The sequence below is a fragment of the Cynocephalus volans genome, chromosome 13 (genome assembly GCF_027409185.1).
Source record: "Cynocephalus volans isolate mCynVol1 chromosome 13, mCynVol1.pri, whole genome shotgun sequence".
Classification (NCBI taxonomy): Eukaryota; Metazoa; Chordata; class Mammalia; order Dermoptera; family Cynocephalidae; genus Cynocephalus; species Cynocephalus volans.
Genome location: NC_084472.1, coordinates 69,081,275 through 69,108,374, shown reverse-complemented (window position 1 = coordinate 69,108,374; position 27,100 = coordinate 69,081,275). Strand labels below are relative to the sequence as shown.

The following is a 27,100-nucleotide window of genomic DNA, read 5'->3' as shown; positions in this document are numbered from 1 at the left end:
TATTTCATTTGCTTTGTTTTTAACTCCTTTAAAATTCTATCGTATTCTCTAGAAAAAACCTCAAAGAAATCCATAAACTCGCCCGTGTTGTCTCTATAGACAATCCCTGCTGCAATGAATGTCCCATGCTCACACAACCAGCCATGCCTCATTATTCTGAGGCACACATTTGTGTATGTGCTTCTTAAACCCCCTTACATTCCAATAGTTGTGTAATGAGAGAGAAAAGAGAGGTAACATTAACCCAGCTCTATAGGTAATTACAGGATACAATAGCTTAGTGAAGCCTTTGCAATCCTTCTAAGCCCAGAAACACCTTCTGTACAATTTTTTTTATGCAAAGGCCTGCTCTTTTCATTGTGCATACAACGTGATTGCTGGTTTGACACTGCAGGCTACACTGGTTTTATGAAGGATTAAATGCCACCTGAGACATATTTATCCTAAATAAATCACAAACGGTAAACTGCAGCATGTCAGTGTCAACACCCTGGTCTGCAGCAGAAAGGTTAGCCATACAGGGCTGAGCACGGTCAGGAATTAGCATCCAGGCCGCAGGGCCCCAGGGCTCTTGCTAAGGGAGAAATGATCAAGAAGAAATATTTCCACTGAAAAACACCTCCCCCGCTTTTTCTTTAACATGTATGAGAAGCATAGAGAGGGCCATCACTTTGTAAAGGTCACCTTTATCCTGATAACAAACGGGAGTTGATCCTGTCACTGTTTGCTGAAGACAGTGTTTAAGAGGAACTGAATAGCCCTGCCATTTTTAAGAAACACGAGCAAGTCATACTCAGCTAATTATGAATCTCAGTGTCAGACCTGAAATTTTGCCTTTTACTTTTTATTCTTTTGGAGGGGTGGCTGTATGAAAGGAGGTGGCCCTGGAGCGGACAGGAGACTCAGCAATGGGAAGGAAGGGAAGGAGAGAACAGCTCCTCAGAGAGGCTCCTTCCCACGCCGTCCTCTAGGAAGAGATTGTAAATGGTACTTTTGTTTAGACAAAGGAGGTGCCATCTCCCTTTTCTCTCATGTCTGTTCTTCACAATTTTTAGATACTAACCATGATAGAATATGTTATTGTCACCAGAATGCGCCCAGGCCATTTGCCAAACATTTAGAAAACAGCACTAGGCTGCAAGGGATGCACGTTGGAAACCAGTGTCCTCTGCAAGTGGGTGAAGGAGAGAGATGACCAGCTGGAGTAGATGCAGTCCCTTCGGTTGTCGCAGCTCCCAATTTGACTGGCTGCTTGCAATGAAAAAAAAAAAGCATTATCTTTTAATGCTATCATTTTATTTCAAAGAAAACAGAAACAGAACAAAAACAAACTTTGCATTTGAGGGAGGGGATTATTATACACTTTTGGAAAAGAAATAAGAGCAATCGTTTCAAGAAACAAATTATTGCAACATAAACTTGCATTCGACAGTTGCAGTGAATCCACAGCTAAACACACAATGCAGGTCGAGGCAAGGGCTACAGGGCAGTTTGTCTGTTAATGTTTAATGTCAGCTTTTTCATGCTGACATAAATCTCAAATAAATCCTGCAAAAATGATATCAATACAAACAAACCTTTGTTATAAAAAGCAAATTATCGATATGAACAATATTTTCCAGAGTGCACATTTCATATATACTTTACCGTATGAAACTAAGTCAAAATTAGAAGCAGTGGGTTGTCTTAACCAAGATATATTTTAATTGAATATAAACTTCGAGGCTTTTCTTAACCACAGGTTATGCAGAATGCAACCAGAGCAATGAATACACCTAAAATGTGTGAAGAGAGGAAACTTATACATGAAATGAACTAACAGGCATCCTTTGGTTTAGGAACAATGTTATCTTAAAATTTCAAAGAAAAAAAATAATAAAACAATGGGAGGGAGCTACTTCAAGATGGTAATAATTGTAGCCGAAATTTTCCACCAAATATATAATAAAATGTTAAAACAGTTACATGCTGGTCTGCAAGAGCTGATGCTCCCAAGCCTCAAGATACGTTCTTACTTTTCCACCCCTGGGGCATGATTTTTGAGAACTGAAGTGGGAAAACACCTGTGGGGGGAAAGAACCAACAGACTAATTTAGCTTCTCAGCACACGGGAGGAAAGGCCATTAAGGAAAGACCCGAGGGGCACAGGATCCGATGCGCACAGGCCCTGCGGCCTGCCAGCACCGAGCCCGGCCTTCCCGCTGCCCCCGCAGCGCGCTCTCGCTCGCACGCCCGGGCTAACCGCCGTCCGCGCCGTCATGGTAGCGCACGTCGCCGTCACTTTGGAGGGCTAGGAAGGATGTTCAGGGAGCACAGCCGGCACAGACTGGACCCGCCCACCTGCTCTGGGCCCCAGTGACCACGCGCGCCTCACGCTTCCTGCAGTTCGCTGCTTTCTCTTTGGCTCTGAATTACCGTCGCTGCCGGGGAGCCGTCCTGGGTGTAAATGACCATGCTGGTCAACTGTTCTGCACCACCTGGGGCCAGGGCCTCAGCGCCCAGTGCGGCCCCGGCCTGCAGGAGCTCCTGAGAGTCCGCCGCCTCTATCACAGTGTGGGAGTACATGCCAGCATTGTCCTGCACACCCGGAGGCAACTCGGTCACGATGTAATGCGTGGCCCCCTCGGGGAAGCTGCTGCTGGACTCTTGGACCATGGCCTGCACTAACTCCTCCGTCACGATGATCTGCGAGATGTCGCTGCCGGGCTCCAGCAGGCCCACGTGCGCGTCCTGCACCCGCAGTCCTCGGGCTTCGGCCCCCTGCATGACGATCTGAGAGCCCTCCCCGGCCACCATGTGCACAGCACCCTCCTCGTTCACGATGACCTGCGTGACTCCATCTTTGATGAGCTGGCCAGCCACAGCTGTGTCGCACACGGCAAACTGGAGCACTCCCTGGACCACCTTTTTGAAAGCCACCTGTGCGCGATCCTGGGGGGCAAGGAGAGCCCCAGGGCGCACGACCTGGGTCAGCACTTCCACAGCGGCCGGGCTCTCCTGAGCATCTCGGAACACCTGGATCTCCGGGGCCTCCGGGGCGGTGGCCATGTGGGACGCCTCCTGGCCGGGCAGCTGGATCAGCAGGTCCTTGGGGCTAGGCCTGCCCTTCTCCTCGGGCCCAGCCCTGCCCTCCACCTCGCCTAACTCAGTGACTGCACACAGCAGCGCATCCAGGGCTGAGGACGCGTCGTGGGGAGGGGCCCCAGCCTCCGACAGATTCAAAACCTCCTGCTTGGTCACCTGCTGTATCACAGCACCGCCAGGGCTGAGGGACTCATCCATGCTGTGACCTTCCATGGAACCACCCACGACGACCACCTGCGTGGCTCCCTCCCCCAGCTGCTCGGGCAGGATGGGCCCGGGCACCACGCCGCCCGCGTGCGCCCCGCTCTGACTGGTGGTGATGACCTGCCCGTCTTCGGTGATGTGCACCACCCTGGCCACCTGGCTGGCCATGGCCAGTGTCTGCAGCGTGGCGGCAGCCGTCTCCTCCACGGAGGCGTCCAGGGCAAACTCTCCATGGTAGCCCTGGATGATGATGACCTGCTGCGCCTGCTCGGGGGGCTGGGCCTGCCGCTTGCGGTGCCGAGGGGATTTCTCCTGGACCGGAGACTCCTCCACCAGCGCGGCCGCAGTGAAGGGGCTGTCTGTCTCCACGAAGGTGGCTCCTTGTCCCTTCAGACGGCATTCGTAGGACTTGGAAACAATGCCTAGGGGAGACAAGGACCAGTTAGAGCTAGAAGTTTTTCCGCCTAAAAGTAAGACCGTCCTCCTGTAAATGCTTTAACACCTCAACAGAGACAAACGGTGAACCTCTATTCAAAGGAGCTGCGAGCGCTCTGTGGGCAGCCGCACGCAGGCCGGGAGCGCCGGAAGACGGGATGTGTGTCTGCTCCTTCCCAGGCTGCCGGGTGCCTGTCCAGATGCAGCCCTGAGCATGCAGGTCCTGGGGAAGGAGTGCCTTCCCCGCCCCTCCTCACCTGCATTTCTAATAGTACGTTCAGTAAGGCTCAGCAAACAGTAAACAGTAGTATTTTTTAACCCAAAGGACAATCTTTTTTTAATGTCCAAATATATATGGTATATTTGTTTATTCAGCAAAAATAATGAAAGCCTTGCATGATAAATTAAAAAACACGTCCTCAGTGAACACAGCTGTAGGCTTCATGCAACAGATATTTATTGGGTGTCTACTCGTGCCAGGCACTAAACGTAGGTGAAAAGACAGCCCTGCTGTGGCGGCCATGGTGAGCCACCGTGTGCCAGGCACTGTGCTCAGTGCTCTGCTGGGGACACGGCCACTCAGGGACATGGAAGGGAGTGTGACCGTGTGGAGCTGAGAGCTGAGCTCTGAGAGCCCGACTCCCTCCTGTGACTCTCTGTCTACGGTGGGCTCAGAATAGTGCCTGCCAGGGAGCAGTGTTCAACAGAGACGTGTTTGGGGAATGACTTGGATACTCAGTAAGGTGACAAGAAAGAAGCCACACATTCAGGCTGTTGGACAGTATTCAGGGAAAGATCTATGAAGAAATAACATTCAAACCCTCTCTTCAGGGACAGGAAGACTTGAGCTGCCCGGCGAGGGCTGGGCGGAGAAAGCTCTAGAGCGGAGGCAGCACTGGCCTAGGCGGAGGCAGCACTGGCCTAGGCAGAGGCAGGAGGCTGGGCTGTCCATGGGGCATTTGGGGAACTGCGGGTCCTCTGGGGTGGCTGAAGGCTCAGGCTTTCAAGATATGAGATAGTTTAGCTCAGATCTGGCTGCCCAAGGCCTCCTATACCCTGTACTAAGCTATATAGGCTGTGGGCTTTGGGGAGAAGGAACCTGTTGAATGTTTTTAAGCAGGAAAATTGTAGAAGTGTAAAAGAGGGCATGATCTTCAATGCCAGCCCCAAATTTCTCTTAGTGAAAACACTGAATCTTTAGGAGACACCATGATAAGCCCTTGAGACAGGGCAGAAGCAATAAGGAGAGACGATTAAGCAGCTCTCTGTGGGACAGGAGAGGACAGAGGAGCCAGGAGGGGCAGCTGTAGTTGTGCCTGGAGTCACCCCACCACCCTGTGTCCTGCACAGTCTGCTGTTAGTCCACCGGGCACCCAGGGCTGGCAGGTAAGCGCTTTGAGCCCGCCCGAGGACAGAGGCCCAGGCAAGGCCCAGGCTCACACCCACTTCAATGTCACCCTGACTTGGTGACATGCTGTTTCCTAACTGGATGGGGTGAAACGTGACTGGAAACTCTAATCTTTATTTTCATAAAAAAAGATTGACTCTAAACAGATATCTGTTTTCTTCTCTAAATCTCAAACTTTTGACCAGTTTTCTTATTATTGCCTCCTTCCTCCAAAATGAGAGAATGATCTAGATGCTCTACATTGAATACTCTACATCTCAACAGCAGCCAGTTTTTGAGATATTCCTCTTCACTCTCTTCAATGTGGGTCATTTTTCTAACAGCGGATACTTTGTTCTTACCAGAGGGAAAAAAGTGTTAAGATTTGTCAGAGATTATTTATTGGTAGCATCCCCTAAAAATAAGGACAACAATTCTGCTCACCACGTTGGTGGTGTTCTGCAAGACAGCACTTCTTCCAACACTGAGTTAATGCGGAGCACAGACCCCAGTGAGGCCTGTTTTCCAACGGGTACAATATCTCAAGCAGGATCGGCAGAAGTCAAGTCATTTTTACCTGGAGGGTGAGGCCCAGCGCATACCCATCCAGTAGAACAGTGGCCTGAGTTTGAAAGTATTAGTTAACTCTTAAGTATTCATGAATGTTTCTTCTTGTTCAGGGGACTCTCTACAGTGTGACTCTTAGAAAGGTCATGGATCATAGGTCAAGAGAAGACCCTTGAGGTTGACCAGGCCTCACCCCATACTAGAAGACCATCCCGCTCGCTCACTCAGTGCCCGTGGGCCTATGGAACCCTCTGGTGAGCACGTGCTGCTCGGATGGCATACAGCAGGGGTGAACCAGGCAGAAGGAAACCATCACATCTTAAAGGTCAACCATCCTTCCCTGGAGGAGGGCCCAAGATGTCCATGAATCCAGCTCAGTGAATTCCCTAACGATAGTGCATGCCTGTTTTCTCTTGTTTACCCCCCAGCAAGGACAGAAAACAACTGGGTAGCACTAACTAGGCTACCTAGCAGTAACTAGGCAGCCCCTTGATGACACTACTGCACGATGCTTGGTGGCAGCAGTCACGGGTCTTAGGACTGTGGTACTCATGCCCCAGGGGGGCTTGGAGACTTTCCAAAGGTCATGGATGCACATGGTGAGTTTGAGGGAATTGCTCCAGTGCATCTAGCTTGATCCGCCTGGGCACATATCTGCAGTGGAAGGCTCCTTCCTGCTGAACCTTTCACCTTCCTCCTGCTTTACAAAGAGGAGCAACCCTTCACCTATCCTGGGTCTGGCATCTTGCCCAGGGAAGATTAGAGTTAGAAGATCAGCATGTGATCAGGTTAAGGCATACAGATCCTAGAAAGAAAGGGTTGACTAACTGTCTACATGCCTTAACCTAATCTCATGGTTATCTTCTGAACTTTAATCCTCCCTAAATTCTCTCTCCTCAAGAGGTCAGAATGGGGCTTGAGATGTGAGCAGAAAGGCTGATGAGGGTGTAGCACCACAGAGTTCCCAAATTCATACTCCATTTATGCCCAAGTTTGAGCTGGGCACAGTGTGGCCAACCCCTGGTCCATCTGCCATCCACCAGGGCCTCCAGATATTTGTCTGTTGCACTTGACAGATTCTTCTTCTGCTATGCATGCAATTTCTCCCCGAACCCCGCTTTTCTACCTAGGATGCAATTTTTTGCTTTCCCTCTTTACACTTGAAACTTTATTTCTGTCCATTCTCCTATTTCAAGGCCATTTTTAGTCTAATTCAGAATTTGAAAAAGGAAGTAAGGACACAAAAACAAAGGCAAAACTTCAGATCATTTACCTCCTGCATTAGTTACAGGAAAGGACATACTGCCATTACTTTAAGCAACAGGAGCAACTACTGTAGTAGGGAAAGAGAGAGCAAGCACCCTATTCTTAGGCAGTCTCTGAAGGAAATGCTGCATGCTCGAGTCCAAGCAGTTCTGCTCTTCACTCTGCTATTAGACAGAAAATCTCTTGGGTGTAGAATTACCTTTGAATCCCACGCAGCACTGATAATTAAGCTATTCTGAACTACTTACTGAATTTATCTGAATCCAGAGGTGGGTTAAGCCACTTCCAGACCATTAAAGTAAACTACATGGGTAAATACTGCTGTCAGTGTGGGTGTGATGAAGCTTAACACAAACAACATCTTAACCTCCGCACAGCACGAGTTCATAAATGCGACTGCAGGTCCATCTTTTGATTCAGCAATTTAATAACTTCGAGTGCTGTCAGTACTGCTTTGAAAAATAGCACCTATAAAATGTAACAGCCTCAATCAGATTGAAAAAGATTCACCCACTGAAGATTCCTCCATTTCAACCATAATGAATTAATGTTGAGCTATGCAGAAGTTCAAGTGTCATTTAAACTAATGTGAATCTCTACTGTAACTTTAAATTCCAGCTGGGCTATGATCAAGAATTTACTGGGCACATATACTTCAATTTTTTAGCTCTTTCTTGTAAATATGAACTGTACAGCTCACCAATGCAGACGGCCAAATGGATCAGTATTTGGAAAACAGGAATGTTGTACAGGTTTTATCCTGAACTGCCCAGTCAATGTTATAACTCCAAAATGGCACAAATGTTAATGGAGCATGGATGCCCAACAGTATTTTTATTACATTTTGCATTTTTTAAAGACAACATTAGACATCAGTATGACAATAGTAACTAATCAAATAGTGTGCCTAAATTCAGTCTTTTTTGGATCTGTTTCTAGTAGGGAGCAAGCAGCTTTGTATAGAAAGTATAGACAAAGTTAAAATGCAGCCTGGTACCTGCTCACAAAACCCCAACTTAACAACTTGTTGGGTTTCATGAGCACAAAGATAAAATGCTCCCTCTCATAGCTAAATGCACTGACAGTTTACAATTTGGTTGAAATGAAAGGGCTTTTTTGGGTGTCTGAAGCTTTGTTTTCAGGGAACTGACTTCAAGTTAGGCTCACTTCTGCAGAATACTACATGAAGCTGCTGCTCTGTCTTCTCCATTCTTCTTTAAGCAAACATCTCCAGAGCAGAAAAACACAAACTCTCCCATGCAGGCATGCAGGAGTTAAGCTGCAGAGACTCGCGCTCCCCAAAACTGTGCTAGCGGCTCTGTCGTTCTGCTGTCTGCTGTGCTTCTGGGAGGCTGCAAACGGGGCTGAGCACCTGACAACTTCCTCTTTGTGTGTGTGCTGGTCTTTCATTACTGTTGTCATTTTTCCCACAGAATAAATACCTTATGCTTTTGTTAAGCTTACATTTAATTAAAATGTACAGAATTTGTGCAGTAAACTCAAATGAAACAAATAAAACAAGGGCCCCCTTTCTTGAAGGCATACGTTGTGAATGAAAAATGTCATTACAGACTAAAAAATTTTGCAGTAAACAGGGCCTACAGAGAGAAGTTTCCCTGTAATGACACCCATAAAATACACAAATGGCACTTTTAGTACCATCCTGAATATGGCATTTTCTGTGCTCTACACACAATCTAAATGGTTTGATCATAGAGCATAATACTCCATTGGGTTTATAGAACAATCAATGTTCCATAAAATGATGTATTTATCCAATAGTAGGCTCAGCAGTTACTGGAGTATGACATTGTAGGACACAGGCTTGGGCTCCTCGGCAGCACACATGCTGGCTGTAAAACTTATCTAACACCACTTCAACAACTTCATCTCATCGGTGGCACATAATTTGTGGAAGCCTCAGCTTGGTTTAAAAAAAAACTTGTAATAAAAATTCATAGAATTTTCAGGAGAATGAAAGCTGATGACAATAGAAAGGTCACATTGTGTCTCCACTAAAGGGGTCAAAGGTTGTTAGCAGTTCTAAAACCGAAAGTAGATTTCATGCATCGTGTAGCAGATAAAGATGGCATTAAAAAGACATGTCGTGGGGTGAGATGCCTAATGCCTACAAAAGCCTGTGATAATATCTATGTAAACCACTTTGATGCTACAAGCCACATTAAAAAAAAAATTTCTAAGCTTCTCCTGAAACTGTACTAAATGTTTATACATTGCTAGATTACATCTCAGACACTGTGCGTAGTTTAGATTTTATATCTTGGTAGGGCCACTAAGGTTGAAAACGCTGGATTGGTTCATTGTGATAATTAAAGCACCTTGAATATGATGCGATTTAAAAAAATAATACTTTTCATATAAAAATTGGGGGCACACATGACATTGTGATTCTTAAGCCACATATAATTTTTCTCAACTTCAATTTTAAGATGTAATTTTAACAAGAATGTTAAGAAATCATACTTAATGTCTATTAAAATGAAACAATATTAACAGATTATGCTAATAAATTAGAGCCATATTTTAATGTCACAAAAGCTTATAAGTTTCTCAAGTGAAAGCAGGAAAAATGACGAATTAAAATTCAGTGAAATATAACCTTTTAGAAATTTCAAAGCAGGGAATACATTATTCTTACAATAGCAGGCACCAATAGTATAGCCAGTCAAATCGATATCAATAATTGCTCTGTAATTTATTCATTATATAGACAATAATAATTCCCTGGCATTATGCAGGATCCCCTATTATAGAGCTCCCATTCAAATCTGGTTTTGAAGAAGTGGGTGCTTTCCATGTTAACACTGGCACGTATTATGGGGTACTCCCTGCCTTTGAGCTCCATCCCATACCAAAACAGTGTGAACTTCCTCAAGTTCCTGAAGGTGAAACTCAAGTGGCATAAGGTGTTGTTCAGGATCCAAGAAAGAGTATCAACCTAGTATAATAATCGCAACACGGGTCAGAGCAGCTCTCAGCCTTATATCTCAATAACTAAACGACAATCTCTCTCTCTTTTTACCTTTCTTTTAAAGAGAATACAGGTTAGTTAATATCTCATGTCTCTCTATTATTTTCAAGGGTTAGAAACACATTCTGGTCAGTGTCCCTAAAATTCACACATGAAATGGAAATAAATAAGTTGAGTTACAAAATTAAGAATTATTTTTAGACTCTGACATGCTTGTTAAACATGACAGCCATATGAGTGAGATTTATTTCAGAGCACAGACTGGTTTTGCTCATTCTAAACCTAAGGTAAACCTAAACTGATAGGAGCTGGCCTGAGATGTGTTAAATATATCACAACATAATAATTAAAAGGCATTTTGGTAAATATTTGCTTTATAACACATATAAAAGGTATATGTTGAAGAATCGCAGTAAAAGTCATCACTATGCCCTCAATTTCATGAAAGCCACTGTTTTACAAGAAGAGATGGGGAAAATTATTTTTCTGTGAAAAATTAACTGACGTCCACACCATTTCTGAGAAATTCTTTCATGTAAGTCCAAATACACAATTTCTTAAGATATACCATGAAATTTTTAGTGAAGAAGTACAACAAACCAAGACACAAATTTAGGTACCAAAAGTGTTAGTCCTTTTTTCTTAATTACCATTAGTACTACATTTAACATTGGTAGTGACTGAAGATAATCATATATGGGATCGCTGAAAAGAAAGATAATCAGAAAAAGCTAAGAATACATTTTATCTCAAGTTGAAAATACATAATTGTCCAGGTTTCTAACTTTTACCAAGAACAGTCTCCACGGGCCTAGATATTTCCATGGGCACTGAAGAGTGACAAAGAATAAAAGACAATATTTTACCTTTAAAGTCACAAACCCTAAGAAATTTTGTATTATATCAGACCCTTAGGTATATATTATCATTTCCATGCATGAAGATCTAACAGTAATGGGAGTTATGCACACAAATCTTACTCAGTAAGATAAGAACACGTCCTTTAAGGTTATCTTGACAGGCTTGGCAGGGGAGGGGGAGGGGCCGTGGTTAACTGTTTCTCTGCTGTGCAGAAGCCCATGAGCTCTAACAATAGATCATGATGCAACAACCACATAACTGTGGAGATTCGATTCCTGTGACAGACACAGCATCATCACATTTCACAGAGGGTGATGAAATGGCACTTTAAAGTTAGACTGTAAAGGGCTCTGATCTGGCCATTTGCTCATGAAGAGCACTTCTTAAAAACTGCCAGTTGATTTACTAGCAGCCACGCTCAGATGTCTCGAGTCCTGTTTGGAATAAAGCAGGAGCAGCAGGTGCCTACGCAGGTATCAATACAGGGCTCATCTCCCATTCTGCACACATTTTTGGGTGTTGAAGTCAGCCTTGGCCACCGAGAGGGGCTATCTTGGATACATCAGGATATATCCTCACCTCTCCTTCGAGCGCATGCTCCTCGGGTACGCAGGCCTCGCCCTGTGCCTGCTACCGTCACCTGCACAACATTGGCGACAGTCGCTGGGAACAGGTAGGAGTGCCCTTCACACTTGTGTGCGGGAAGCTAGAGGCTTGGAGGACAGTTGTAGAGTCTCAGGCCCACATCAGGGAGTCCTCCTGAAGACCTTCAAACTAGACCAGATGAACAGCACCCGCCTGCTCACGTAAGGCTGCTGTTATCTGACTGAAGATGTAGCAAATGAGTACAGACCCTCTTTTCTGCATTATGGAATCAGAAAATTAGGAAGCCTGGAGACCTTTTCCTAAACGTTCTCTGACAGTCTATAAACTCCTAACGCAGACAACACATCAGGAGACAAGGCCTATTTTTCAAAAGTTTTGCACATTATACACACCTTAGAAAGTAAAATTCTGCAAATAAGAAGCCCAGCCAATGTCGCTGGAGGGCACATCTCCAACAAGGCTGACTTAAAAGGCTAACAAGGCTGACTTGTCGCCTTCCTATTTTTCTGGCAAACCTATGAAAAGCCACACTCACTTTTGTAGTTATGTTCGTATGTCCTTTATATTATAGAACCTCCCTGTCTTTCCCGAGGAAATGAGAAGAGACAGATGTGTGTCTTCACTACAGACACTTCTGTATGAAGGTGAAAGTAGGCTGCTTCTCGGCAGCCACACAGAGCACCGTCACAGCCAAATCTATAGTGTACACGACCTACAGTGGGGTAAAACACTAACTGTTAGTATTTTAATTATCAGCAAAGCTTTTGGAAGTCTAACATCTGCTCACAGCCAAATGACAGCAGCTGCTTGTGTACACTTAATGCGGATTTCTTCTCTACAACTTAGGATGAATAGTGTTCTGGGCACATGGCTGCTGTTTCCTACCGAGCAGGCTCTGTGTGGAATGGGACCCGAATGCCCTGTGGGTAGCCACCTGCTAAGGCCTGATCTCTTCACGAGGAGGAGATTCAAAGCCAGCACTGAGCCTCAAGTGTGTGAGTGAAAACACCAGAGATGGTTCCAGAGGTCACCGTTGGACTGGGTGTAGCCAGCTAGTGCTGTCGAAGTGTTGGCATGAGAAGCAGGTCACTGTTCGAGAGTGACCTCCAGGAATTCAGCAAAGGCGAGGAAACAGGGCCCCTGGAAACAGAGGAGACAGCAGTCATCGGTCCTTCCTGGGATCACTCAGGCGGACTGAGGGAGAACTGTCTGGGCCGTACCTGCTCTGAGGCTGGGCCCACAGTCGAGCACAGCCTTTGCCACACAGGAAGGAGAGGCAGGGCTGGCGGGGGCAGCGGGGGTGGTGATAGGGCCATGGTCAAGGCGGAAAACACTGTCTTGTCTTCTCATTTTTTTTGCAGTAGGCCAGTACAGGGATCTGAACCTTTGGCTTTGATGGTGTCAGCACCACGCTCTAAACAAGTGAGCTAACTGGCCAGCCCTATTTTCTTCTTAATCAGTGCATACTACAGTCTTTATTTTGAATGTTTTCCTAAATATCTAAGTTGAACTCCTATTTAAAACTGCAGAACATATGTGGCTTTGGCCCTAGAAAATAATATACGCTAGGGATAATGAAGTTTAAAATTGATTAAAAAAGTAATCAAACAAAAGACAAAGTATGAGGCATGAACCCTTACTCTGAAATCAGTGAAATGGATGAAAACTAACTTATAAACTGAAAAGTTGAGTAAAGCACCAGCAGCTGAAACCTAAGGTTAATGCAACGTAGTAAGTCAGCAGCAGCTGTTTTTCCTAAGCAAATGCTGACTGAAGGCCCGATGGGCTCCTGTCCCACCTGGCACATGCGTAAGCACGTGCTTACTGAAACTGTGGCCTGGAGCAAGCAGGACACTGGCCATGTGTCTGGATGCAGGAGGTGTGGCCGCATCCAGGGTACCTAGTGTGTCCAGAGGTAAGAGTTTCATGCTGTTTATCTCAGCAGCTGTGATACCATACATGAAGTCCTCCAGCACAATTCCACATACACATTTTAAAATAGTGTCATAATTCCAATGAGGTAGTGATGTGTTCACGGGGCCAGGGCTACACACAGCACCACATGTATGTCACTGTGCTGCAGGATGTTGTAAACACGAAAATTGTCTTTTTAGAAAATTAGTAGTAGTGAATTAAGGAGTTCACAGGCTTTTGTTAAATGGGAAACACTCTTTTGCCCTTTCACTAAAAACTGTTTCACAGAAGTTGGATATTGCTCTTGGACCGGGAGGCCTACATGACAACAAGCATGTGACATCAGATGTGGATGTTAACCAGGGGTGACTAATTTCCACATCCATGTATCATTCCACCTGATGCACACACAGAAAAACACATGCAAAGCTGCGCACAGGGAACCGAGCAGCAGGCACCACGCAGAAACCCACAGAAGATGTTTTGCATGGGGAATGGGGTCTTGGACAAGTTGTAAATTTAAACTACCACTTGTAATCAAAACTCAGGAGCTCTCCTAAGAAACAAGGTTATATAACACATGACCAGTTGTCCACTTGAAATAACATGAACACATATGAACACACGACCAGTTGTCCACTTGAAATAATCTTCAACAGTTTTTGGAAAGAAGAACTTGGAGTATGTTTCTAGTGGGCTGCTGCTTCTGCTAGAACTTCCCAGTCCCACAAAATAAAGCTACAGGCCTGATGCTGGTGGAGGCACTTCAAGGGACACAGAAGAGGCAGGATGCAGGCTCCCTGAGCTCCCTCGTGAAGGAGTGGGGGTGTCCTGCTCCTTTCCTCACTCCTATTCTGTGGATCAATAAATGCCTCATCTTGATACCCCAGAGGCAGAGCCAATCTGGGATAAAGGTATGACTCCTGTGTCATGTAACAGCAATAGATAATTTAGGTATATAATGTCACATAATAGGTTAATTACTACTTTCTGAAATTTAAAAATTTTATATGTTAAATCAAATGTTAAATTTTCATGTTTTCTTGAAATACGTACATGCACGTGCATACATACATGTATGTACACACAAACACCCTCACAGAGGTACACAGACATGCAAGCACAGCTAACAATGTCCCAACTGGTTTATTTTCCCTTTCCATTCTGTTAATGAAAAGGTCTTCACCAAGCACCTATCCTGCAGTGTGCATCTGTCATACGCCCGGCTATGAGTGTAGATGTCATATAAGGAAGTAGGGTTTCTGCTCCCTGGGGAGTTGGTCCTGGAGAGAAGCCTCTCTGGGGCCTCAGAGGCAACTGCCTTACTTGATGACCCACCGTGACTACTGGCAGCTCGGCTGGAATGAAAGTCTTGACACCCAACACTTGAGCTACATTTGTTAATTCTTTAAGAGCTGTTAAAGTTTTTAAAGGGTAGGACATTTGAGAAGTTTTAACAGCTTTAAAACCTTCAAGGTGCAGAGTTCCCACTCCATAACCGTTCTTCTCTCTTCCCTAGGACCTTGAATGTGGCATCCTGCACTGTTCACGTGGGTCTCAGGCTATGATGAAAAATGAAATCACACCACCGACAGTCCTGAGACCTTAAAGAGTGTCAGAAAATGTCAGAGAAAGGCAATGACCTATTTCACTTAGTACTACACTTAGAAGAATAAATACTCTCTGTAAAACTTAGTAGCATGACTACTAGTAGAATTTTAAGGTTCCTTAAATGAGCACAGGAAGAATGTACCTGGATGCTTTTGTAGTTTGTCATATTTATCATTTATTAAAGAGTTTCTGAACTAACATGACAGAAATATCAAAACTGGTCCATAAGAAGTTGGACACCCATGTATTTCTTAATTGCACATTAATTTGAAAGTCACTTTAGGTTTTAGAGATATTAAGTAGATACTAACATAGCCTATAGTATGTATATCGAATCTATCACACTGAATTTTAATTATTCATACATACGCTCATTTTTTCTGGTGGACTCCTTGAATGCAGGACTCTATTATTTATCATGGCATCTCAAATGCTTGGCATATAATAGGCCTTAATGCTTTAAAAAGAAGACAAGAACCTAAAGGAGAAGGATGGAATAATCTTTAAAGTATCTTCCAGCAAAGAGAAAGAGCATAAGCTCTGCTGTTAGCATAGTTGGATTTGGTTCCTCAGTGCATATGGAGCAAGTTACTGTCAGAAGACAAGTCTCCATGGCTCTCCCATGTCTCTGCATGCCTGGTGAGCTAAGATGCTGACTGCCCTTATTTTAGATTATCTTTTCACAGATGCTTCCAGAGCAAACAGCATTGGAAGAAAGAGACAGTGTCTTCTTCCAGAGCAAAGGACAAATTTATTTGTTGTCCATTCTAATAAAAATAAGTATGCCTCTTAGGCAAAGAACAGGCAAACTTACTGTTCATAATAAAAAATTTGGACTCCCTGAGGTCAGAGTTTGTCTCTTGTACTACAACCCACAGGTGTCACTGGCCTCTACATGGCAGCCTGTGGGAAGTCAAGAGACTCGGGGACGGGACAGACACTGACCCTCTGGCTATTGCTGTTGCTGTCAGTAACAAAGTCCTTTGTCTCTGACCCAGGAGTCTCATGTCTCCTGCCTGCATCCACAAACGGTGGCAGGATAACTTGTCAGTTTCCAAGTTGGGTAAAAGATCAGACCTTTCATAATTCCAGACAGTTACCTAACTCTTTAAATCTTGGTTTCTTAATCTGTAAAATAGAGATAATAATACTAACTGTCTTGAAGAGTAAATAAGACAGCCCACATAAAATACTTAACACTGTGCCTGACACACAGTAAAGGCTCAATAAATGTTAGGCTTTATTACTATTATTTTCAGTATAATGCATTATAGTTCAGTTCATCTCACTCAAAACTGGTACATAATACAATCAATATCTACAGATATGTAGAATAATCTTGTATAACTAAATATTTGAAGCACCTTATACATGTAACAAAATTAAATTTAATGTGAACAAATGTAAAGTCCTCCAATCAGGAGTAAAAACAAAAATTGCTCTAAATAGGACAGACAGAAAGGGACTTTGAAGTTCTAGCTGCCTTTAGAATCCATACAGTGATGTGGCTGCATCAGCACAAGTGAGTGCAGAGTTCAGAAAAAGGCAGGTTTAATAAGACATATTGGTCAGACTATGCCTAGAGAGCCATGCTTAGGTTTGAGCTCCACATTTTAAGAAAAACACTGATAAACAGGCATAAATATACAGAAGAGAAACAAAAATAATTAGGGACTTGAAAATGCATAAAGGATGGTCTGACGCTTCAAATATTTAAAGGACTATCGTGTAGAAAGGAGAATAGATTCATTCTACATGGCTCTAGAGGGCAAAGCTGGGAACAGCAGATAGAAGTTATAAGGAAGTAAACTCTGCCTCAATAACACTGACTCAGAAAATGAAACACAATGCCTTAGCAATGACTCTTCTATTGGAAAAGGCTGGACGACCACTTTTTGGGGATAGTGCAAAGGGGACTCAAATCAGAGACTCTAACGTCCTTGTTAACATCTAAGATTCCAATTCTAGGCCTACTGAAGCAAGGGCAGAAATTCTGCTGAATATTCATGAACCTATCAAAACAGGCAAGCCAGATGACTGACACACTTTCAGGAATCTGACACACAACTGGTTAGCCAGGATATGTGAAGGGAAACCCTGCCAGAGCAGGAGTTTCAGCTACTGGACCTTGAGTGATTCATCCTAGTTCCTGGATGCCAGTCTCTGGCTTCAGTCTTTAACACCATAACAAACTTCTTCAGGGGATACTCAGTTCCTTCAAAAGCAATCCAAATGTGAACTTTCTGTGCAATTACCAGATATATGAATCCTCCCAGGCTCTTGTGGGTAGCACCCACTTCTCAGTACATTTATTTCCATGTGTAACTATGTATTACATTACCTGACAGTGACATCTTGATGATGTGACAGAACCCAAAGAAAACACAACTGGCCATAGTTTAAGAAAGACAAGGCGGGGGGCAGGGGGACTGGGAGCATGTACCCCTCAGATCTCCTGCCACGGAGCATGCTGTTGTCTGAATGTCTGGCCGCTCCAAGGCTCAGCTGGGAGCTTGATCCCCAATGTGGCAATGTTGAAAAGTGGGGCCTGTAAGAGGTGATTGGATCATTAGGACCAGGCCCTTGCGAATGGATTGATTTGTGGATCAATGGCTTAATGGATGAGTGGGCTGTCACAGGAGGAGTACTGGTAAGGAGAGCAAGTGAGCACTTCGAAAGTGCTCTTGCCTCTCCTCGCCACGGGATGCCCTGCATTGCCAAGGGACTCTTGTAGAGTCTCCACTAAGAAGACCCTTGCCAGATGCAGCCCCTGGACCTTGGACTTCCCAGTCTCCAAAACTGTGAGAAATAAATTCGTTTTCTTATAAATTAAGCAGTTTCAGGTAATTTGTTAGCAACAGAAAATAGACTAACATGGAGTGGAACTGACAGCCGCCTAGTTGCATTTAGGCCAGCTGAGGTGGCTCAATGGTGCTGTAGCCTGGGACCCTGCCTGCTTGGCCTCTCTTTCTCCCTCTTCCCCTGGGACAGACCTGCTCTGTGGGTAGATGGCTGTTCCCTGCCTGTTGGCCCTCCTCTTTTCCCTCTTCAGCTTCTGCTTCCTGGAGGACTTGGGCTAGCCCGAGTAGCTCTGAGAGTGGCTTGAGATGATAGGCAGGTGGGGACCTGGGGCTGGCTTGCACATCAGCCGGCAGGTGCAAGGACAACCCTGAGTGGAGCTGGGCACACAGACCCTGTCACATGGGGATGATCTAAAGACACTGGACTGTCTAGATGTCTCACAGAATGTCACACTTATCCACTACATCAATGATACCATGAAGAGCAGACTGGACAAGTTGAGAAGGGGCTGGTACTCTGGAGGCCTAAGTAAGACATATGTAGCTAAAAGAAGAAAGATAAATCCTGCAAAGATTCAGGGAACTACCACTTTAGTCAAGATTGTAGGGTCCAGAGAATAGGACTGTTGAGATGTCTCCCCCAAAGTGAAAAACAAATTGCTGCATCTTGCACCTCCTACCACAGAGAAGGAAGCTGGTGGGCTTCTCTGGGCACTGGAGACAAGACATTCTCTAAAATGCTGTTTCAGTCCATAGACGGCACTGGATACCCATATTGTACTGCATAAGAGGGAGGCTGCCAGTCCCAAGTAGGGCCTGCAAAGGCTCATGTTGGTGGTGCAGTAGTCTTTAGTCATGATCTGTTAGATGATGTGATACTGGAGGCATCAGTAGTGGGGAAAGATGGAGCATGGGACCGTGGAAAAACCCAGTGCAGGTCCTCTGGGATTCCAGAGCTAGACCATGCTACCCAGAGCAGATTACATGCCTTTAAGAGAAAGCTCCTGACAGTGACAGAGATGGGATCACTCGACCATGGAGTGACAGTGGCCCTGACACCAGAACTCCCACTGTGAGTTGGGTTCTGATGAACCTGCTACCCGTCCACAGCTGCCCACTGTGAGTTGGGTTCTACTGGGTTCACCAAGTCATAAAGTTGGAAGAGCCCAGCAACAGTTCACTGTCAGATGGAAATGGCACTTCTGGGGACAAACCTGAGCAGGGCCAGAAAGCCTAAGTAAGCTGTATGAGGAGGTAGCCCAGACACCATGTCAAGACCCACTGCACCAGACAGCAGACAAGTAATGTCAGGAATTTAAAACCAACACCAAACAAACATTTCCATAAAAGCCCTGGGATGTGTACACTTTCAATACAACTTCCATTTCATTACCTACTGAACCATACAGTGAGAATTCCTCTTCCAAATAACAGACCTGGGCATTGAAAGATCCTGAGTCATCAAAGAAATATGGGAGATTATTTACTATCTGAATTTTACCAAAACATAAAAGTACACCAAAGCAGTTCAAACCCTTCAAAAGAACTCAAAACCAGTATTGAAACATTTTCTAGTAAATTCTCAGTTATCCAGTAAGACTATTCCCCAAGTCTTTAGACATGCACAGGTTTTAGCACTATTTACTATTACTAATTTCAGATCATTTTCTTATTTATTCAACAAATGTTAATATTGAGAGTTTACTACATCAGCAAGGGAAATATGAACTACAGCCCTGGCTTTTAAGGGATTAATAATCTATCTGAAGATACTAGCATGACTGATAATTAAGACAGATAAAGTATAAAGTGAATAACATGCCCAAATGACCATGCCTTTGAAGAAAGAACAACTCACCTGGTCTAGGGCAGCAATGAGGAAAGTACAGACAACCTGAGTTTGAAGGATATATAAGAATTTATCAGATAGTGAAAATTATTCTAAGCATATGCCCAATCCAGCAAGTCATATGATTTGGCTGCAAGATCTCAGCCTGGGAAGAAAAGATGGGAACAGAGAGTGACAAGGTAGGAGTCGTCAGGTCAGGCAATGCTCAGGGGTTTGTACTTGAGTATCCCATAGAGATAGGATGCCGCTGAAGAAATTTAAGCAAGCAAGTAGCCTGACCAAACTTATGGTTCTGGAAGGTGTCTGTGTGAGAATCTGGAGGTTTGCTTCTAGTGAAGGGATTAAATGCCGGGAATCAGGGAAGAGGCCTTTGCAGTGGCCTTGGTGAAAGGAATAAAAAACAAAGACAAGACAGATGGCATGCTCTCAGTGAGAACAGAAAATGCAGAGACATCCAAGAAACATTTAAGAGGGGTGATGAAGAAGACTCAGAAAACTGCTGCATGTGAACATCCACCTGCTCTCGGTGTGCCCTCCTGTACACATGCTCAGCACACACACAGTCAGTCGTGTGCTCACTGGTGTGCTTACTCTTTACTTCTCAATCCTCCTCTGGAACATAAACTCTGCAGGAGAAAGGACCCTGACTTTTCCATACTACAGAAGTCTCCCCTTATCTGCAGTTTCAGTTACACACAGTCAATTGCTGTCTGAAAATATTACATGGATAAACAATTCATAAGTTTTAAATTGTGCACCATTTTGGGTAGGGTGTTGAAATCTTGCGCCATCCAATCTGGGACGTGGATCTTCCCTGGGCCCAGTGTCTCCACGCTGCAGATGCTACCTGCCTGATAGTCTCTCAGTAGCTGGCTCAGTTATCAGATTGATGGTCACGGTATCATAGTGCTTGTGTTCAAGTAACCCTTGTTTTACTCAATAATGACCCCAAAGTGTGAGAGTAATAATAATGCTGGTATTTCAGACATGCCAAAGAGAAGCCAGAAAGTGCTTCCTTGAAGTGAAAAGGTGAAAGTCCTCAACTTGATAAGGAAAGAAAAAAAATTATATGTTGAGGTTGCTAAGATCTATGGGAAGAATGAATCTTCTATCCATGAAATGGTGAAGAAGGAAAAAAAAAAATTCCTGCTAGTGTTGCTGTCATACCTCAAACTGCAAAAGTGATGGCCACACTGCATGATAAGTTCTTAGTTAAGATGAAAGAGGCACTAAATTTGTGGGTGGAAGCCATGAAGGGAAGTGCATTCTGATGGACAGCAGGTGGGTTGGGTACCATGCATGCTTTCAGGCATCTGCTGGGGGTCCTGGAACTGCCTCTTGTGAATAAGGTGGGACTACTGTCCTCCCCCCGCAGCACTAGCACGATGAGTGGCATGCTAAGTTTTCATGAACACATGTGGAATGGATGGCTGAATGGCAGGGCTGTGACCTGAGACAGGCACTGCAGGAGCAGAGCAGGCTACTGTATACAGGAAGGGGGAGGGAAGAGAAAATGGTGAGCACGGTTTGAGATGTGCTGGCTTCCAATGAGTGATCAAACCAAACTTCTGCTCATCTTTGTGGGGTGGGGATCAAACAGGGTGGGAGGCAGAGGCTGAGGGCAATGGGGAAGAAAGAGAAGGAGGGAGGTGGAAGGAAGAGCAGGAAGGAGTGCTGACTGGGCACAGGTCAGGTACTCACGGGCTAAAGCTTCTGGTCTAATGAAGAGGCTTTAAAGGCACTCATTGGACTAGTTCTTGGGCTTCTCTCCAGCTTGTTTCAGTCTCTGCACCCCAAGCAAAATGCCCATCTGTAGCTCACATTCCCTGGGTCCCTCCTTCCCTCTTCTCACTGTCTGAGTGGCAAGCTCATGAGGATGAGCATTAGGTCATTGGAAGCGTGCTTTAACTCAACACGTGCTTTCTGAACCTTCTGAAGTTTGCTAAGGTGCTTGAGGGAATTCAGGTCATTAAAGGCAGCAAGGGCAACTGTTTCAATTTTTATTTTAAAAAAATCAATCAAACGAGCAGTTGAACATTTTCTTCTATAACAACGGAAGAGCTTGAGATTCTCTAAGACCTACTCTCTGAGCTTAAACAATGGCTTCTCAGGATGACATCACCCACTGGTGTTATTACAGTGTAATACTGCCGTGGTGGTTTAAGTCATTATAGAATTTCAATGTATTTTCATTTTCAGTCACATACATATCCATAGTGGGCTGCTGTTCTGTGACTGGGAGCTTAAGGGACATTGATAGTAAAATTTAAGTCAAGGTAGAAACCGCTATGATAGTAACTCTGCAAATTTGCCTCAAATTGACTTTCAGAAGCTCCTTAAGTTGTATTCATCTAATCAAGATTCTTATATAGTACATAAAGATATTGCTAATACTTTAAATGCCAATGTAAAAGGAAGGAATATATCCATATAAATTCAATATCATATCCAAAAGAAAAAAAAATCCAATTTAATTTGTCAGTTTTTAGGAATAATGGCTATGCACAAGCAAAATCTTATTTGCAAATATGGGGTTACGGCAAAAAGCTCACGAAAAGACTTGTATTATCTTTTAATTCTATTTTTCCATGAACTTTTTGAAGTAGCCTCATAAGTGCTTGCAAATAGCAGGCTCTCATATCTTGTCATTTCAAAACAAAACAAACTTCTAAACATAATTATAAAATTTTATGAAAATATCTAGCAGATTTTTTTAAAGGTACAAAATGTCAAGGACCCCAATCATAGCTCATGACAGCAGCTTTCCCTGAGTGTCAGCGGAGGCTGGAGTCTGCAGAACGATGAGAAAACGTGCCTATCAGTTATCTTGGCAACACGTGCTACGCAGGGCAAGGTTGGATGTGGCTGGGGACTGCACATTTGGCTGCTACCAGAATATGGGCGGTGGTCCAAAACAGCTGGGGGGTGAAGTCATGCAGCAGCATGTGGGAGGCTGAGAGGACAGAACACGGAGGAGCGGGGGAGACCCAGCAGATGCCGACAGCTGAAGAGGAGTCAGAGCTTGTCAAGAAGATGGGAACGTCAAGGCCTGGGGTCAAGAGGGCAGGAAAGAAGAGGGTGGGCAACTGTGTTACATGCCAGAAAGAAAGAACACGGAGGTGGAATCAGGCCTCCTGTAGGTAATATATTACCAGAATACTATCGAAAACAAAAAGGATGGAGACCATCCGGATCACAGGGACAGAAGCACAGAAGGCACCTCTGTGGATGAACCAGGACCGGTATCAGCCTCGGTGGCACTGCTGACAGAGGCCACAGCTCCGGCCACTTCCCTCCCAACTCAAGGGTGATGAGTTATGAACATTAACATGCCATATTCTACATAAAAACCAGAATATAAGGCTGTCCAATTCATGGCTCCATTAATAGAAAGAAGGAAAGGGAAGGACACAACACTGATCACGATGCTCCCTGAAACACAGATTCACACGTTTACCTTCTCTTCTGTTTGTGATCAAACATCCTCAAGCATTTCTCTGAACAAAAAGTCTGTGCTCTTTCCTGGAGTAGCAAGACAATCAGAATGACAGTACTGAATTAATTCCTCACTTGCTGGCTGCAAGCAACTCAAAGCAGAATTGCCAAAGGGCAAAATGGAGAGAGGGGCACCGCCCGTCGTCTCAGCTCTTACAGACAGACGTCCATTTGATGACTGTGCTTGTGCACTTGCACTGTGCTGGTGATCTAACAGTGGCTGTCTTACTTAATTCACAGAGCACCAAGGTATCCGTTAGTAGAAACTATGCTTTGAAAAGTATTACTAAAATATCTGGAATTCTTAGTAGAAATTCCAGGAAGTCCAGCAGACAAATTACGTACAGAAGGTAAAGGAAAAAACCACCTCCTACAGAGGCCTCTACTACAGATTCTTGCCTGAAAGGGCTGTCACATGACAGAGGCTGCCCAGGGCCGGGTGCCCGCAGTCACCCTGTGCCTTTCACATGGCGGCTGCAGCCTCTGAGGAAGGGCCTCGCCTGCTGTTTTCAGTGTTCTGAGTAACTTCAGTTTTCTAGGCCTTCCTTTTACTAGTTAGCTCCTACTGGCTACAACAACACTATCTGCTCTATGTGCTTTTACTTTTGACATTGTCCTGCTAGTAATTAAACCACCACAGATCAACCATGCATAATCAGTTTTCCCAATACAACACATAACCAACCAATCCCTACAACTATAATTTAGCTCAACTTACTGAACTTGGTTCTTTCTTAAAACATGCTCAATTTTTGGTTTTATTGCCCAACTTTTTAAGTTTATTTATATATCACATCAGAACCATAAATATTAAAACAGATATATTCAAACTTACCTTATATTTTGGATACAGCCTTATTAATAAAGAATATTTCATTCTTTACCCCATGACATACTTTTCAACCTACAGAGAAATCACCACAAACATAACAGTTTATTTGACACAAACTCAACCTAGATACATTGAAGGACAGAGGGCAAGGGACACGTGGGAAGCAAATACTAAATCCTGATGAGAGCTTTTCAACTTGAACCTACACAGAAGATGCGCACCTGGAGAGAGAAAGGTTTTCTAACAATTCAACTCTGTGAAAAAAAATGACAGGGAAGGGAGGAAGTTCACACACACTCTCTCTGTGCAGCCACTCTCAGGGCTATGGGAGGGAGGACGCTGTGGGCTCTGCACATGCTGGACTCCGAGTCCTGACTCCCCGGAGGCAGGACACCTCAGTGTTGACAGTTGCAGTTTGGCTGTGTACTGAGACTCAACTTTCCAACCGTTAGATTATAAAGTGGATTTTAACTTTCAAGTTTCAGAACTATTAAAAACTCCTAGGGGAGGGAGTTCTTACTAAAACGGGTGGAAGGACCCATAACTACTTAGTTTCCCACTGATCTTTCTGAGAAAGCCTATGGCCCTAAGTACATGGTTTAAATCCACCGGGTTAACTGTCTGCTAAGCTCCCTCCTAGTTGCAGATTACTATGATTCCATGATAACGCTGATGCTCCTAGGCTAAGCAACCCAACTCTGATCACTGCTTAGTCTATAGAAAACACTGTTTACTGATTGGTCCCATATAGTTACCTTTTAAAAATTCCTGTTGGTATATGAAAACACAGATTCTCTTACATATCTAAAATAGCTCTACTTCTACAATACAGTAGCTGATTGTGTTATTTAGATTCAGAAATTTATGGGCTGACTGTAGCATTATAGCTCAAATGGATTTACAGTTACCATACTTAGCCCAGTGTGATTTCAAATGCGAATTACTTCTGATCATTTGAATGGAAATTCAGAAACATTAAAAGAAGCCATATTTAAACTAATTGGTTCATCATATGCAAATACTGTGAATTAATATGGGAAATACCCATTCATGAAGATAATGAAAACTGACATCAATATAATAAAATAACAGGGTTATAGATTCTGGGACTAACACAAGCAGTAGACTTGATCTTTCTGCTTAAAAGTATATTTATCCACCCCATCCTAATTCATATTTAATCTGCAATCCAAAAATACAGCCCTTTGGCCTTTTAGCATGAAATCTTATAAAATTACACAAGATCTCCCAGCCCCCCAGAAAGAAACAGGGTGCAGGGGTGACAAGTATTATAACAGAGAACAAACAGTGAGGAAAAGAAAGTGGTAGATCAATAGGCGCCCCAGACTCTGGCATTCATAAAACAGCCACATGAATAGTGCTGTGGAGAATGAAAGACAATGGTGATAAAATTGGGTGCTTTTGTTTTATACGGCTGGCACAGATGGACCTGGCAAGCCTCATGTTCCGTTCTCATGAAACTTCAGCCACATTTCCAGGGAAGCATTTCCACTGTTTGCAGGCAAAAGGCCTATATGCAGGAGGCCAGTGACTCACCAGTTGTTCTGCTGAGTGTCCCAACTTAATCCAGAAAAAGGAATTTAAATATGAGGGGGTCTTCAAAAAGTTCATGGAAAGATTCATATCATCTTTTAATTCCATTTTCCACAGACTTTTTGAAGTACCTTCATATCCAGATAATTTGAGTGCTTATAATCTTATGTAAACAATGTAAATCGAATAGTTCAGTTATTAACATGAATTTTAATTAAAATGAATAACTTTTTATATCCAGTTAGATATGAAGTTCTATAAAACTTCCTGTTGAGATGATTACATTTGCACATTTCCACATGTGTGTGCATGCAAGTGTGCACATACTTTTCCTCTAATTAAGCTTAAAAAAAATCCATTCCTCATTCAGACACATATTGCTAACACTGCAATCTTTTACTTTACAATAATATCCTAGAAGAAATTCTGTAATGCAATTTGCATGAATGTGTTTAAACTGAGTGTTGAATGTAGCAGTAACTACTGTTAAGTACCCAGAAGAACTCTGATGTACAAATAAATCTTTAGTCTTGGCCTAAAACATTAGGAACATGTTGATCTTTAGCAGAAAATAAGAAATTTTAAACAGCCACACACACATAATAATAATGCAATACTTTTTTTCAATAAACCAGTCAAATATCATGGTTGTAGTCATATCTTGCATATTAATACAACTTCTTTACAATAAAATACAATTAATATTTTTATTTCATACCACCCATCAAACACATCAGTGAAACTCTCATGATCACTAACAACTTGCAAGTTTAGACAAGGGCCATATAAGTGATAACAGTACAGGGTTAATTTAAGTTCAGATCCACTTCACGATCAGAAACATTACCTAGGGTTGTTCTAATACTGGAAGAATAAGAAATAATAAAAGAACAACAAATATCAAATCAGTATGAATACTGCCTAAGGTAACAGAATCCAGGAACAAGACGTAATCTTCTGGTGGCTTCTTGTAGTTAAATTAAAGCTAGACTATCCAGAAATCAAGTTCTAAAGGCCTTTGCTCTTTATTACAGAAAAACCAAAACCCTTTCATGAAGCTATATGTAAACAAGTCAATTTGCATTCCCCCCCAAATGCTACTATGTATTCCTAAAAAGGGAAAGGAGGGAGATTACTTGATCTAATACAGTATGAAAACTTTACATAAGGTTCTAAAGATGTCAGCGAAGGTTAACTGCTCTCAATTGCCAGAATACTTTTAGTGATGTTTTATATTTTGGCCCCAGGGTATAAAATCTTATGTTGACCGTATCTGCATATTTCTCAGTGCTTTTTTATAGAAGCATATAGTAGGTATCAAAGATTAAAGGCAATCAAAATAACTCATAACTGCTCAGCAGTTCTAAGTATCCAAAGTAAACCCAGTGGTTTAGCAATTTAAAAAGTTCTGTCATTGATCGTCAAACCAGCTGTCTCCCTTGTAAATACTTCTATGTACTGATATCTATCCATTACATGTACTCGGTTGCAGGGTGTCTCCAACATCGGGATGCAGGGTTCTTTACTCAGCAAGTTAAGCATTTTTACCAACAGCTGAGACAAAGCCACAGGGTCACCTTGTTAAATCTGCCCATAGTAGAAAGCTATTATGGCTGTCACAGAGGCCAACCTAACCTTTGGC

At 43.5% G+C, this 27,100-nt stretch overlaps 1 protein-coding gene across 1 annotated transcript in view; it reads right to left on the bottom strand.

Annotated features, from left to right (window-relative positions):
* Nucleotides 1-1,323: 1,323 nt before the first annotated feature.
* ZNF407 (zinc finger protein 407) overlaps nucleotides 1,324-27,100 on the bottom strand; it is a 445,122-nt gene continuing 419,345 nt past the window's right edge. The window contains exon 9 of the mRNA XM_063077217.1: nucleotides 1,324-3,710. Coding sequence (XP_062933287.1) covers nucleotides 2,371-3,710 — 1,340 coding nt within the window. The 3' untranslated portion in view covers nucleotides 1,324-2,370. The remainder of the gene's footprint in view (nucleotides 3,711-27,100) is intronic.